Raw genomic sequence first — 16,032 nt, forward strand, 5'->3', positions numbered from 1 at the left:
GCATTTCACAGGCCATACCATTTTTGCCTATCAGTTTCTGTGGAAGGACTGTATACCTATAAATAGGCACCCAATGCTGGCTTCCAGTGACAATAATCTTCACAAATTACAATTTGCTGTTTATTTCCATTTTTTATTTTTCACAATCCCTTCAGTTTCAGCTTTCAGGCATCTAATTTTATTTATTTTAACCTCCTCCACTAGATAAAATATGCAACTCTCATCAATATTTTTTCCCCAGCTAAGAACTTCTATGTTGCAATAAAAGATATTCTAGATGATAACCAAGACAGGCTACTCACTTCATTTTAAAAGCTCTTAATGTCATCACCACCATTAAGCTTAGTATGCCAGTGAGGGTCTTTTCTATGCCATACACTGAAGCAACACCATCGCCCTATTTTTACTCAGCAGTTAAGACTATTGTTCCTACTGATACCCATGTTAATTTGAAGCCGTGTGATCCACTGGCCGTTTTCAATGGATTCGATGGTATTTTCAACACAGCATCAACATCCTTGCAGTCCTCAGCCACTGGCTGCTCCTTCTCGCTAAAGCACATCTTATTTATAATGGACTAGAATAGGGGAGACCTAGTTCAATCCCCTTGTCTAGCCAAGACAATTAAAATTCATATGTGCAGCCTCAAACATACAACACGCCATTCTGGAGTGGCAGTGTAGTCCTGCTCTTCTGTGAAGAAGTATTAAGAGTTAGTTTGATCAACAGAGCTCCTCAACATCAATCAATTTAATTTAGAGAGGAAAGATTTGAGTTCCAGTCCAAAGACTTAAAAAAAAAATATAATCTTGGTTTGATAACCAAGTAAGATAAAAAGTAAGAATTAATCCTAGTAATTTATCCTTGCTTTAAAATGTATAGTCTTCCCCCTGTGAGTCTGACCTAAATTCACTGAGACAGCAACATGAGTTGTGGCTGAATTTAAATACTGTTTTGAAACCTGTCTAGTAAAGAATGGTGCCCACTGGACTTCTTGAGGAATAACAGTAATTCATTACTTATGATTTAATCTCTTTTTAGTTCTTCAATTGGATTTGTGAATTGTTGAACCAAAATCAGTTTGTCAAAACTCACTCTTCATAAGTTCATCAATACCTGAAAACACAAAGGCATTCCCACTGCTGGAATTTAAAAACCACAACAAACCACCATCACCACTTACTGAAGGATTCTTGGGAAGACCAGATTCTGGACCACACAGAGAAAGCACGTTCATTAGTTTCTCCCTAGTTCTTCTCTGAAAAATATACCAAAGAAAAACACATAGCAAGGCATATGCTGGAGGTCCAGGTAAAAACGTAAAACGTCTGCATTTTTTAACTAGCCATCTCGCATGCTGACTTCAATGAAAAGAATCTTACCATTTTTAATTTTCACCAGTATTAGCTTTTAGTTTATGCTATATTTACTGTTTTGCTAAGACACAGTATAGACTTCTAATTAAAAGTCAACAATTACTTTTTTAATGTTTATAAACACTGTCTATAATGTATGTATAATGTGTTTGAGAGACAATGTACCTGAGATAGCTGTGGTCTCTTCCAGCTGACAGGAACTAATGCATTTGAATTGGAGCCTGATGAAGTTGAAGAAGTGCTCCGGGTGACAGCAATGACTTTTGGCTTCCCATTTCGACCAGCTGCGCTATGTTGGTCACCATACTTATTCCCAATAATGGGTGTCTGTCAAAGACAAGAAATACTTTCTTAAAATTCAAATCCGTATTAGTAGAGTCTACACATCTGATTTTAGAATTTAGAACTAGAATAGAATTTAGAATGTCGGAAGGTTTGTCTGTTTGTTTTTAAGCAACCTATGAAGCCCATGACCTAATCCACTGAGCACTGGTACACTGAGAAATATAAAGCTGAATAATCCTATCCTGCATAGCAGGCTGCCATTCTGCCCACTTGTGGTTTTTTGCATTATGCAAGATTTATGCTGGCAATCCAGTTATATATTTTTTTAAACGCACTTTAAAAACAACTGTGTTCCAAGTTCAAAAGATGCAAAGCTTCTCTATAGAATTGTTCACAGACATGAACAAACAGTTCTCATAGACTAGCAACCTTACTAACACACGCACACTTCTGAAAACCAAAGATCATATTCAGCCTTTGTGACAGTAAATGCTACTCCAACGAACTCTGTGGGAATTCATCTCATCTTTCAATTACTTGCATTCACTGAAACATCCAGTAAGGAATTCACTTACCAATTTAAGTAATGCTCCTAAGACAGAATCTATACCTCCAGTCATTACCTAGGGTCAGCTTCAACCAGGAGCCTTTACTGCTGATTACTTCTGAAGTTTCTACAATTTTACCATCCCTATATTACACTGCAGTCATTTGGCTACACTCCACTTTTCAGACACAGAATGAGTATCAGCTGTATTATTTCCAGTTCTAATGAACCCTAATTGGGGTGTTGTTTTTAACTACAGAGGCTTTTCTCCAGTTGCATCCATCTTGCACTGAGGTTCCTATATTCTGTATCCTACTCTCCTGTAAGTTTTCTCCCCCCTTCCAAAGTCACGCCAAAATTGCCATACAGGGTTTTAATCCTCTCAACCCTTCATTTGATAAAAGCCTGGAACGTACAGCTGCAAGCAGCAGCCAGCTGCAGTAGCCTGTTCTCTGACACTGCAGAAATACCCTTGAGAATAATCATATTGACTTTTAGTAACTAACTCTCCAGACATTCAAAGGGGGGAAAAGGCAAAACCATAACATATAACAATTCAAAATTTATCTTTCAGTATGACTCTAATTACATGTATGTAAAACTTCAACATCTGCCGTTCTTAAAATCTGTATTTATTTTAATATATAAACGTGGAAGGCTAAAAGAAAACAAATCTGAGTTGGCAACAAAGTCATTATTGCATTATAATTTACATATAATAATTACCTCTGATATATCAAAATGAAAATCTAAGGTCTTCCCAGGTAGCTCCTTGGAGACATTATTAAAAATTTTTGTGAAAGAGATTTCAGGAGAACCTATGTCACTTCCATAAGACTTTGGAATATCATTTGGTACAACAAGGCTTGCTGACCGAGACACCACCAGTTTCAAAATATTAAGGGCTTCCTTCCAATATGGACTCTAAAGAGAACATACACAAATCACAAAATCACTTCAAACAAGGCCGCTGTTTTTACTGCACAGTAGGACTTTGCATTGATTGACTGCAAGATTCCCCAAACCAAAAGTTCTGATCTTCTACATGTGGCTGCAAGGTCCTAGCACAGGTGGTCAGCTGTGGACCTTCAAGTGCTGGGAAGGCAGCAGCAAGGTCATCTCATGGTGAGTGGTCAGGTCCAGCCAGCCAGGCTCACCAGCACCGGGTGACAATGCCAGCTGCACCAGACTGTTCTACGTCCCTCGCTCCCTGTATTTACACGATGTTTTTTACCATTGTCTGAAGTATCTGCCCTTCATGCCCCAAAAGATAAAAATTCATAGCATTTAAAAGCAAAACAACTTCCACTTCCTGGCATCTTTAATTATTTTACACCTATACGCAAGGTAAACAGAATTTGAAACAGACAAACTTTGTATTTCCTCAGACATTTTAAAGATCCTAAAAAAAAGAAAGGCAAAAACATTTACAAGGTTTTTACATAGTATCAAACCAATGGAGTGCTTAAAAAAGCCATGGCAAAAGTATGAGAGCTTAAGAGGCAGAGCCTAAGTGAAGTGCACTCTCATTAAAATGATGATTAAGGTAAGGTAAATAATTCAGTAGTTTCAACTAGAGATTGTGGAGTGAATCACAGAAGAGACTTCCACCAAAAGCAGTGCCTTGGGAGGGCTAAGATTTACCCTCCCAAAGATGTTAGGGTTCTACCTGAAACTTAAAATTGTCCAGTTTTTGAAATTAACAGGATGCCTGCTTTGGTTTGTTTGGGTTTTTTGTTTGTTTGTTTGTTTGTTTGTTTGTTTTTTTAAATGAGGATACCATGTTTAAAATTTAATATATTTCAATATTTTTTTTAAAAAAAATATTGCACGGAGAAAAAAAAATGCCACTTTTAAGGCTCTAAGTAACAAAAGTCTCCAACAATCTCCTGAATTTCTGTGCATTATAAACATATAAAAACTAGTTGCAAACTTGAACCATCCTTGTAGCAACTTATATTTATTAAGATGCATTGTGATGGCAGTGGAAAAAACCCAGCTTAGTAGCACAACATTTAGACAAGACATGTTCATTTATGATCTTTTCTTTTGTCATTTATAGTGACGTGTTTTATTGTATCAAAACCACAAAAAATTCTCTGGAATATTTTTTTTGCTGCTACCATTAGTTTGATAGCTAACATCTTCTAATTAAGATTACATTCCATGGTAGCGTGGGCTTGCACACAAAGCTCAGATAAAGGTCAGAGGTGAAGCAAGCAGCCATCAGACTATAAAAACTAGAGTTAATGTTAATCATTCCATTTTGCCTAATGCACTCTGACAGAAGCATAATATCTAAAGTACATATCCATCAATAACAAAACATCCATGGAACGCTACTTTTTCCTGGTTAATTATGATTAAACCATTTGACTGAAATACATCTGGCAGTAACGTAATTCTGGAAAAGAGAAAAGGGGGAAGGCGGGGAAAATGTGCACTGAAATAGTTTAATGCTCCAGGGATTTTTATAAAATCTTTCAGCAAGATGCTAGACTTTCTTCTGTGAAATAGATTTTCAGTAAATTGTGTTCCAAGTACAAAGGATCAAATTACCTAGGGCAAAATATTATTGTTCATCTTTTGGGGATTTTCTTTAATAAAAAATACACTCAAATTTGTTAAGGTGCAACTTAATGTTCCTCACAGATGTATTAGCGAAAGTTGTTTAAATATGCATTTACCTGTAAAACTTCCTTTTGAACCAAAACATATACACTTAAATAAAACATTTGTGCAGTATTTAGCAGTAAGCATTTCTTATATTTTAATAGTTGAAGGATCATCTCCTTTAACTATATATGTAGACTTGCCTATATCTGTATAGATGCACATTCAGTCAGGTAACTTGACCCACAAGATATAAATCAAATTAGACAAATACACAAGCATATAGTGAATTAAGTACATAGGACAAAAAAATAAAATACTATGGAATCTGACTTTGAAAACTATTTTTATATCTGCAGCAAATTAATTCCTCCAAACATTCAAGTGTAATTTCACTACCGCTTTGATAATAAGCAAAAAGGATTTTACAGTTTTTCAGAGTACCTACCTGAACATATTTACCAATAACTTTTATGATTTCCAAATTAAACTGCTTCACTGGTGCTGTGGATAGGTCAATATGACTCAGAAGACTGTAAATGATCTGCAGTAAGGACTGTTGCATACTGGATAACCCTTTCTCTAACAGCTAAAAAGAAGGTTTTTAAAATACAGAATTTAATTAGGGCCTAATGGCAGCAAAAAGTGAAAACAAACATTAAAGTATAGATAACTTCCATACAAATTTATTTTCCCATTCAAGAAACTTAAGTGTACCACTTCATGATCTTAAAAATTTTAACATCAAAAAACCCAAGAATGCAACAGAACGATGTTCTCTGTCCCAATTCAGTCTTTTACCTGGGTTTTGACACATTTACTAGCACAGATCTAAAGTACCTAATAAAAAAACACGTCTCACTAAACAGAAATTTGTTCATACAAATTCAAAATCTCAAAGCTGTATGAAAAAACAACTACATCTATGCCTTAAAGTATTATGAACAAAATAAATACATATAAAGTCATTCATGAGAATGTACAAATATTTTTAAAAATAGCTTCATCAGCTTGAGTTGCTGTGATATACTTCAAGTATATATTCAAAATCTTGAAGTAATATACTTCAAGAACCAGGTCTACAAGCTTTTTGACAAGCTACTTAAAGGTAATAAAGGTTTTCCTGTATGAATGGCTAGAAGCATATACTGAATTCTATAATTTAAATTATCTTTGATTATATACTATGCAATACTTACAATTGAACTGTGAAATTATTTTGTAAAGTTATGATAAGGACATCTTTAAATGTGTACCCAGCTAAAAAGAGGTCTCTTAAAATTTGCACTACGTACATTTTGCTAAAGACAAGACAGTGTGAGCATTTTATTCATGTAGTACAGAATTTAAATATCTACTACTACAAAATATAAAACCACTACTACCATAGAAAGGGACCTTTCATTAGAGGGATTATCATTTCAATGTACATTTAAATTGTACACGCCAAAATGGCAGCAGTCATCCCTTTTCTATATTCTAGAACTTGTTAATGTTATTCTGCCATTATGGAAGGTGCACTCCCCCCCCCCTCGACCCAGCTCCCCGCCCCCCAGTATTCAGAATCATGAAAAATAAGGAATTAGCAATGAGTATGTGCAATGTTGATCACAGACTAACATGAGATACACTTTTATTAAATATTTACCTCTGCAAGATAAGTTACGAGGTTAAATGTGGCATCTGAGAAAGAGTCATGCAAGTATCTACACACTACGTTAATCCAGTTAGAACAGTCTCTGGAATAACTGTGCGTACTGTATAAACTCATCATATGAGCCAGATTGGCAAGAGTTGGTGATTTCTCCTCTGCACAAACCTGAAAAGCAAAAAACATATTTAATTATATTAGAAATAACAAATTTTTAGCCTAAGCATTCACGAGTCATTATGCATTTCTCCCAGATTCCACTCTATTTTCTAGTAACTGAAATCGAACCAATCACACAAGCAACACCTACAGCTTCTGTTGAACTCTGGTACTGTACCATCCATGCTTCAAGTTTACTACTCATACCAAACTTATGTCAAGTACTCTCCCTAGCTAGTAGTGCAGGCATTTAAGGTAATTTCTGGATTTGCACCAGGCATGTACTCCTTTGAGATGGCCAGCGCAGCTGAGTGATTTACATATTACAGTTTGGACAGCCAGAGGGCTAGGGCTGCATCTCCTACCACAGACAGCGCTTTTGCCCTCCCCTTTCCACATTCTTCCTTAAAATGCAGGCTGCCAGGCCAGCACACCACCAGCCTGGCTGCCGGCGTGCACCATGCGCTGCTTTAACAGACCCTACCGTTCAGAAATATTCCAAGGTTAATCGCTGTATACACGTTAAAAAAAAGAACATACTACCTTTTCTTCTCTACCTACTAGCCTGAAAGGATCACATCCTTCTCAAATAAATTAGGAAGTGTTTAAAAATTGACTAGGTTTACATTTAAAATTACAAACTGAAAAATTAGACCAGTAAGAAAAAGTAATTGATAACGTTAATGAGGAAATCTGTTCTTTACATCTAAGTTTTACAGAATAAGCTAAAGGTGTTTTTTCGTTGACAAAGGGAATCTCAGGGGTTGGTATGAGGTCCAACTACATAAATTAGGACTAGGTAACATCTTTAAAATATGACCTTTTATAGTCATTTCCATATGACTATTATAATCACATAGAAGTATTACATAAGGGAGCAGGAAAATACAGAAATAATGCTGGTATAGACTCCTGGATATTTCTCCAGGCATCATTTTACCTACCTTTGCTATCCTGTCAGCTGTTTCTTTACAAAACTGAGTTGGGTTATCAAAATGTTGGATCAGATGAGGAAGCAGGCACAAGATGTTTAGGGGAAATCCTAAACACATACATAAAAACAGTTACATGAGCCCTAAAGATTTTTACTATGACTTAATTTAACATGGAGTTATCTGTCATTTAGGAACCCTTACAGCATGATGCACACATTCACACAGATATATATATTATACATACACATACATGTACCTAAGTGTGTATGTATGTAGAATGTATGTAAATGTCTGTGTTAGGTATAAATACACGTAAGATGAAAATAAAATCATCGCTGGATGAATTAAGCAGAACCATGAAACTGGACAGCTTTAGGCAGTACAGCCATATCGTTTCTAAAATGTGTAAATGTTTGAAATAGTACTAACTGAGTTACTTAGCAAAACATCATGAAAAATACTACACATGCTCTAAAAACTAACTTGTAGGCAAGTTTAAAGTAAGTTAATAGTCAATACATAAAGTTTATGTGTCGTATTTCCTGACAGATAGTCTGTAATGTATTTGCACTTTCTAACGCTGTAGCATTAACAACTGCAAAAAGCATTACTGACGGGTGGTTTGTTTTTTGGTTGGTTGTTTTTTGTTGTTTTTTTTTTTTTTAATGGCAAATGCATGATTCTGCTGATGTTGATTACACTTAATTAAATTTAAAAAAATATGCATTTTCATTACATATGCATTTAACAAAGATACCTGCTAACTGAGAAGGATCCACCAAAGCATGCCTGGAAATTGTGATGAGTTTACTGAGGAGATGAACTGTCATTTCTTGTGTAGATGCTGAAGTAAAGCCTTTAAGGAAAAGCTGCTGAAGGCCTGGAAAATTATTCCATTTCAGTTTATTCTGCACCTTCTCTATCTTTTCCCGACTCTCTGATTTATCCAGAGGCAAGTGAATAAGAAGTTTGTTGAGTAGCTTGAGAGCCAAAAGGTATTCATACTCATAATCTGACTCTAGCAACGAAGCTGCAATCCAAAATATGGTGGCCATCAAGTTGACAGGGTCAGTAGTGGGCTGCACATCATATATCCCTCCCTCTCTCAGGGAGGAAAGGCTTCTAGTCCTGGCCAAACTTCCACCATGATTTATCCTTCCATCCATTATATCCAGTGTGTTGCTCCGCCGACGATCACCTCTCCGCTCACTGATTAAATTCAGTCTCAAAGAATTACTCCTTGTATTGCTGTAGTATCCCAAACAACTGCCACTATTAATGGGACTTGTGCTTAGGTTTATCTGTCCAGTGCTTTTCCTATTAGCTGCATACTTGTTTCCCATTACAGATTCATGGTATGAGGTTCTAAAATAAAAATCAGTATTATATATTATTCCATGCGAAATATTTAATAACCCAGTTTAGAAAAAAGGAAGAAAGGAAGAAAGATGTGTCGCTAATCACATATATACACATACAGTGAATACTCCCCTTCATCACTGGAACAGTATTGTATATGAAAATACAGAATTTCTACATATATTAACAAAACATCCTTACAGCGTAAGGACAAGACTGTAGCATCCCAGTATCTCTGCTACCAAATCTATTCATTACCATATCAGAATACCAAAATAGTTACATAACAATTTAGTAAAATCAGAAAAAGCCTACAGCATGTAAAAGATTATTTGAAGACCTAGCATTCCAGCTTACTTATAGATGTGATAAAGATAAAAAAACAAATGAATTAAAAAACGAAATTATTTACTTATTACCTCCTATTTGTCTGAAGTATCTGACCTAGAAAAAACAACACCTTCCAGTTCTGATACTATCAAACTGAATATATTCCTAGAAGTCTCAACATTTCAAAAAATTTTACTATGAAAGCATCTGTACATTTAGGATTTTTTTTTTCAGTTTGATAAAAAGTCATTGAGCTAACCACTCAGACTTTAATGAGACACACAAATGACTCTGTTCAAATACACTTCTATATGGACAACAAACCTGAGGCTTAGGACAGAAAAGCATTTGCTGTGACTGAAGAAATTTATTCTGTATTAACTTTGGAATGGAAGTATTTATTGCAGTATAGGAGTTTTCATCTGTGAGCCTTAAATTATCTTTTAAAGATTGGTGCCATTACCTTCATTATACGTATAGGGAAAAAAATAAGACCTCAAAAAAACCCACACTATTAATCAAGGTCAGTAGGGCCGAATTTAAAAAGGAAGTTCTAAATATACTCAGTGCCTTTATTTTGAGACGTTTTAGAAGAACTGACATTTCAGAGTTGAGCCATAAAGAACATCTTGAACATTTTTTTTTTTAAATTGGACCCAAGGGGTTGGAAAGGTAGCAGAGATCCTTTTCAGAAAATCTAAGTTCTTACGAGTTTTGCTTAAGGCAGAATCATAAAACCATAAAAAAGCAAGCAATTTTGGTATAAGGATACAATTATTCTGCAAAGACAGCAAGAAATCATTTCATTATATTTGTAATGCAGATCTTTAATAATTCAAATGTATAAAAATGTGTAATGTAGCTTGACTAATAAAAGAACTTACTGAGAAAGGGCAGAAAGCAGATCATAATGCTTCATGGTTTCAGCCAACGTATCAATAGCAGACTCTAAGGTTAGAAGCAGTTCTATGACAAAACCCTGGGGAAAGCCACAGGTCATTATAAATTACGCAATATGCACAAGGAAGGTCACAGATCTACTGAGTAGCGCTACAAAAACATAAAATCTGTATCTGTAGTTAAATTGTTATTTCATGCTTTAATTAGAATGCAATTTTGATGAGGCAGCTCAAATTAGCAGTGTATCTTCAAGACATGGAAAAGCTTTCTTTCTAAATATTTATAGAATTCATTCTGTTTGCATTATTTTTAAGGATGAACTTAGGGATGGAGTCATTTAGACTCTTCTTTAGGTGTACAATGACACTGAGTTGGACAGTTGTTAACACTTAATCAGGTTAAGTTCTTAATAAAAGAGAACAAATTATTTTTAATATGGCTGATCTTAAGATTCTAACTACGCAACAGAAGGTGTTTTCAGGAAACAGATGTATCACACTGAAAGTTTCTATTGCTGTAGAAGAGAATGTGCACAGCTTATCTTTTCTCATTTAATTAGATGAAAATTCAGGAAGTGTCACAAACAAAACTGCTTTGATAACTGCAATATTTTTATTTTAAATTAAAAAGCAACTGAATAAAAAATGCTTTTAAATTTTACTGTCATTAAAATAATTATTCAAGTATGTTATTCAGGCAAGCTTAGCTTTCTAAGAAATTGGGGGAAAGATTTCAAATACCTGAGCTTCTTCTCCTGCATCTCCAACAGTTTCTACTAGTCTGGAGAGAACATCAGAAAGTGTAGATGCAGTAAGAGGCTGCTTCAGAGCCCTGAAAATCTGAAAGGATCTCCCAGCATAATGTCGAGAGGAGCACGAAAGCGCAGTTTGCAAAGCAACTTCACTGAGACGGTGTTCCAATTGAAATCCTCCTATAAAAGTAAATAAATACTGAAGCAACACAATGCATTGTAAAAAACAAAATCAACTGAATTTAATGAAGAGCAAATTGCCAAAGTCATTCCTAACTGTAAAATACTCTCATCTTCTACATTTTTCTCAAGGGCTATTGCTGTCAAAAATCCTTCCAGGCATATAAACTCATATTCCAAAATACTTAACACTGGGGAGACTTGCAAAGAATAAACCATTTATGATATGCATATTAAGTTTCCACAATAAATTAATATTTTTGTCTCATTCCTAGAAGACTATATTTAAATCTGTCATAATAGAAACATGAACTGAAGTGTGCAACACACAAGAAAAATTTATTACTTAGAATCAGTAAGTGACCACCTAAAGTGATTTTATAGCTAAACTGTAAGTTTACCGCCATTTAAAAAAAATCCATTTAGTCTGCAGACTTGGATATTCTATCACCCATTGACTGTTTTCAAACATACCTGAGCTAGACTGTTTAAATATAGATACCACATGCTTTAAAAACACAGTTAACTGTTCAGCACTTTTTATATTAGGGTTCTTGGCTGAAACGTCTTCATGATTCCAAAGTGGGCCTCTTTTTCTAAAAATAGAAAAATAGAACAAATACTTAACAGAACATAAAACATAGCCTTTGTCATTAATATTATGCAAATATTATTTTAACCTTAAGATCAATTGCTATTTATCTACTACTTATCCCATAAAAGAAACCATTTAGAACTGCAGACACAGATCGGAAAGAAGTGTGACAACTGCCCAATATTATGTAATGATTTACAAGAAGTTAATACAAGGTGAAGAGCACTATATCAGATCCAACTGAAATAACAGTGCAAGTTTAGGAAGAGAGGTTCTCTGTTAGACAATAGTTACGTAACAAAGAACCAGCACAGCTAACACCATTATACAGTCCTTGGAACAGCCACCTTCCTATTTTCTTCCCATCAATACACCACACTATTCTAAATTTAGGCTGATGTAAAGCATAAGTAATCAACAGCTTTGAGAAACACACAGGATTTCAGATTTACACAATCTTGAAAGCTTTATATAAACTATCATACAAACTGCACAAGTGTTGATGGTTTTACAGATGTCCTTTGCCACAAACTACTGTTTTTTGAACAGCCAAGCTCTCTACTACTGGGTAATCCATAAATTCCACACAAATCTTGCGGCTCCCTAATCATCTTTGTGTATTCCAGACCTAGTCCTTTGCATGGAAAAGGAAATTCTATAAACTGTATGGCAAGCAAAGATAACAGACCTGCGTAGAACATGGCAAAAGACTTTTAAACACTCAGGACATGAAAGGGTGGCCAAAATTCTCCGAAATTGTTGGAAAGTTAGAGCTGTGCATAAGCTGTATCACATAAAAACACTGCAGGATTAAACTATCTCTTACTGGTGATAGACCAGCCAAAATCAGACAATGTGACCCTAAATAGTAAGGATTTTGCTGTAACTCCACAAAATACATGTCTTGACAAAAATGAGAATTGAAATCTTACCTTGAGGTAATAAATTCTATGAGAGTTTTCACTTTTTCATCCTGCTCTACTGAAATGTCAACCTCATTGAGGATTGTGGTGTGCAGATGAGAAATGGCAGCACTTGTATTTCCTAAACTGATGCTAGAAGAGGTAGAACTTGAACTAAGCCCTGAGTCTGTCATTGGGGAGGGCTGGTAATCAGGTATAAAATCATGAACACCTGCTGAAATAAAACCAAGATGATAATGCACTCTTAAGTTGACAGTTAATATTAAATACATAAAAGAAAAAATAGCCCTCTAAAAAAATAAATCAGTAACTTAGCAAATGCAATGAGAGTAATTTAATGCAATAATTTCAATGAAGTCTGATATATACAAAGTCTTCACATGACTGGACCCTTAATAAGGAACTGCTAGATCCCTTTTAAAAACTACTGTGTTGTGTTTGATTTTGTGTTGGTAATATGACAGTTCATCGGTTTCTGAGCATCTCTTCTTAAGAAGTTGAGACAAATCATATAAACTATTCAATAATGTGCAGATAATGGTTTTGTTAAAACTTAGCCCCAGTGTAAGTACTTTAAACTAGTGAACACTACGTATTAGGTAGTGAACTGACCCTAGGCAGAGCCCCTCTAGCTGCACAAAGTTTCTCTGAAGTTAGTTTAACCTTGCTGCTGTTAAGATTTTTCTCTGCATGTAAGGAATCACGTGGCAATAAAATACAAGTGCAGTAACTCCTTACATTATGCCTCTATCTATGAGGTGCTGGGAGAATGTAAACTGGCAAGGAACTGGTCATGAACCTCTGACTGTAACAATTGTACTTAAGTTTGAGAATCACTGATATCCACCACAAATTTTCACTCTACAGAGCCACCGGGTTCGGACTAGGGTATCAGCTGGCCCAAATAAAATTTAACATCAGCTCGTCTGAACTTGTGCTAGGCATGCATATCTGTAATTAACCTTAACATAATCATTAGCTGGAAATGTTTGGTGCTGATCTTTCTCTAGTTTCTATCTGACATTTTTGTTTTAGTAATAGCAAAATACTCAAAATACTGTGTCACGTTTAGACAGTTTTACCCCAAACTGTAAAGATAAGGATTGGAATGGTTTGTATAAGTCACTATACAGGTGGCACTGGTGAAGTTCTGTGAATAGCTTTACATAAAAGAATTCTTTCACTATGCTTGTTTTTTAATTCCTTTTTGCTATGAATATCAAATTCACAAACCAGATGAATATTTTTTGGTTGGTGACAAAATCACTTCTGATGTGAACAGAGAGGAAACAAATTGTGTAGCAATATGCTGCCACCTACTGAAATAATATGAAACTAGGTTTCAAAAAAATTAACTATTTCACATTTCTTTAGAAACTACAATAGGCTCACATCACTAAAATGTTCCTTTCATAAAGAAATACATAGAAAATATATAGTTTCCTGTATAATTATAATATTGTAACCTTAAGGTGAAAATTAGAAGGTAATAAAACAAATATTCTGTCAGCCTATTGAACAATGCAATTACAACTGACAAAATTCAGAAATTTAAAGTCGCTATAAACAAGTAAGAGATGTATCTTCTTGGGTTTTATTTTCAAGAGCATCATAAAAACTGCTGTATTAAAGATCTAACACACAGAGCTGCTTCTGTGGTTTCCACTACTATTTCATCATTCAACTGTGCTCCCTATTCTGATGACTGGGCACAAAGTGCTAATGTGAACCATATTTGTTCTGACAATTAAAATCTGATGAAATACATTTTCATGCCAAGGGCTTAGGAAAATTACGAATAGCAGAAATGTTCATAATGGCTTGAAGAAAAGATAACTCTCCATGTCATTTTAACAAGCAACACTTAATACCTGTGAAAGTATAATCTAAATGGGTAGTTTGCTTGACAGTAAGCACCCTGGACTCATTGAACTCTCTGTTTCTGAGTAGGACAGAAGCAACAGACTGGACATTACTGCCAGATCCCATCACTATCAGTAGATGCAAAAGCAGACGTTTACAATGCTCATAGACTTCAGGGTGACAGTGGTCAAAACCTAACACAAAAGGAAAATGGAAAAACTTCATTACATTCAAAGGGCACGCTGAATTAAATTATTTATAAAATAGCAGCATCCAAACTGGTCTGTTATGCTTTACTAAATAACAGATACATAATTCACTAAATGTTTTTTCAGTGTTTCAATATAAAAACAAAAGCATACAGTTTAACAAACAATATATCCTCTTGTTTCTCACAGTAACTTAATTAATAAATTAAGAGCAGTAAGAACTTAATCTGTGTTCTGTATGAAAATTACTACACAGAGAAATGGAAAAAAAATTGAATTTTACTGTGACTTCTACAAGGGAGAAAGAGGTAAAAGTAGCTCCAACAGAAAGTGCCTTGAAACAACTCCAAAACAATCTTAATTATATTCATATTAGTCAAGCTAACAGATATTTAGTTGAATTTTAAGTAGTGTAAATACTAACAAATCAATGATTTAATTTGAAATGGAATTTCAAATTAAATTGAAATTGCAAAAACCAGATTAACAACTCAATACAATGGCAAACATTAATTTAGATGTGGAAAAGAAAAGCTACATAAATAGCTACAATTCCTAAGTTACCAGACATATTTCTAAGAATGTTGTTACCTATAAAAATTGCATGAAGCAAAAGATGCAAGTATCCTCCCCATTCCACCTTTACACTGTGGTCAACTATCAAGTCAGTCAAAAGGATCACTGCTATATTGCATCTAAAAACAAAAGAGTAATTTGTTAGAAGAACCTAATGTCAACTTCATGTAGAGCTGCAAAGAACTTGGTGTGTTACTAACCACTGTTTCTTTTTAAGTCTACAAACATCTACACAGGTTGTATTATAAGGGAAAAGATGAATGCTCATAATGAAGACAGAAAAACTTTAATCCTCCAAATTAAAAAGCTAAGAAATCTTAAACTGCTAGACCCATGAGTAAAATCACAGAAAACAAATTAGTAGATTTAAAGACAGTAGATAGTACATTTTTATCTGCTATCTTTAAGTCACTATATGTGTGCAATACAAATTAAAATGTAATGCCCTGCCATCAGCATTGTTAAAACAGCTACCTGTGAAGTGACATGCCCGGAGGAGAAGTTTCAGGCAAGTAATCCACCAATGGTGACCAGCAGCCTCCAGTCGGTGGAAAAGGTAGAGGCTCTCCTTGATTGTGCTCCATCACCTTCAACCGCCAGTTTGAATACAGAGGCATTGAATCACCTAACACAATAGGTAATTAAACCGGGAAAATAAAATATATATTATATGTTTATGTATTATATAGTCTTCTAACAAAATATTTTTAAATTCTTGAAAAGCTGAGATGTGGGGGGTGGGGTGTGTGTGTGTCTGTGTCTGTGTCTGTGTGTATGTCT

General features: G+C 34.8%; 1 protein-coding gene across 5 annotated transcripts in view; it reads right to left on the minus strand.

Annotated features, from left to right (window-relative positions):
- The window catches only part of FRYL (FRY like transcription coactivator), a 179,603-nt gene that overhangs the window by 28,531 nt on the left and 135,040 nt on the right, over window positions 1-16,032 (minus strand). For 4 of the 5 annotated variants that reach the window (XM_080403806.1, XM_080403807.1, XM_080403805.1 and 1 more), the window contains 14 exons: window positions 15,727-15,877; window positions 15,268-15,371; window positions 14,476-14,661; window positions 12,614-12,818; window positions 11,561-11,682; window positions 10,896-11,086; window positions 10,140-10,234; window positions 8,324-8,931; window positions 7,576-7,673; window positions 6,470-6,640; window positions 5,270-5,410; window positions 2,935-3,132; window positions 1,542-1,703; window positions 1,184-1,258 (listed from right to left, as the gene is read on the minus strand). In XM_080403806.1, the coding sequence (XP_080259932.1) occupies window positions 1,184-1,258; window positions 1,542-1,703; window positions 2,935-3,132; window positions 5,270-5,410; window positions 6,470-6,640; window positions 7,576-7,673; window positions 8,324-8,931; window positions 10,140-10,234; window positions 10,896-11,086; window positions 11,561-11,682; window positions 12,614-12,818; window positions 14,476-14,661; window positions 15,268-15,371; window positions 15,727-15,877 (2,507 nt within the window). The remainder of the gene's footprint in view (window positions 1-1,183; window positions 1,259-1,541; window positions 1,704-2,934; window positions 3,133-5,269; window positions 5,411-6,469; window positions 6,641-7,575; window positions 7,674-8,323; window positions 8,932-10,139; window positions 10,235-10,895; window positions 11,087-11,560; window positions 11,683-12,613; window positions 12,819-14,475; window positions 14,662-15,267; window positions 15,372-15,726; window positions 15,878-16,032) is intronic. The other variant, XM_080403803.1, reaches the window with a different exon arrangement.

The sequence above is a fragment of the Falco punctatus genome (assembly GCF_963210335.1).
Source record: "Falco punctatus genome assembly, chromosome: 1".
NCBI classification, from domain to species: Eukaryota; Metazoa; Chordata; class Aves; order Falconiformes; family Falconidae; genus Falco; species Falco punctatus.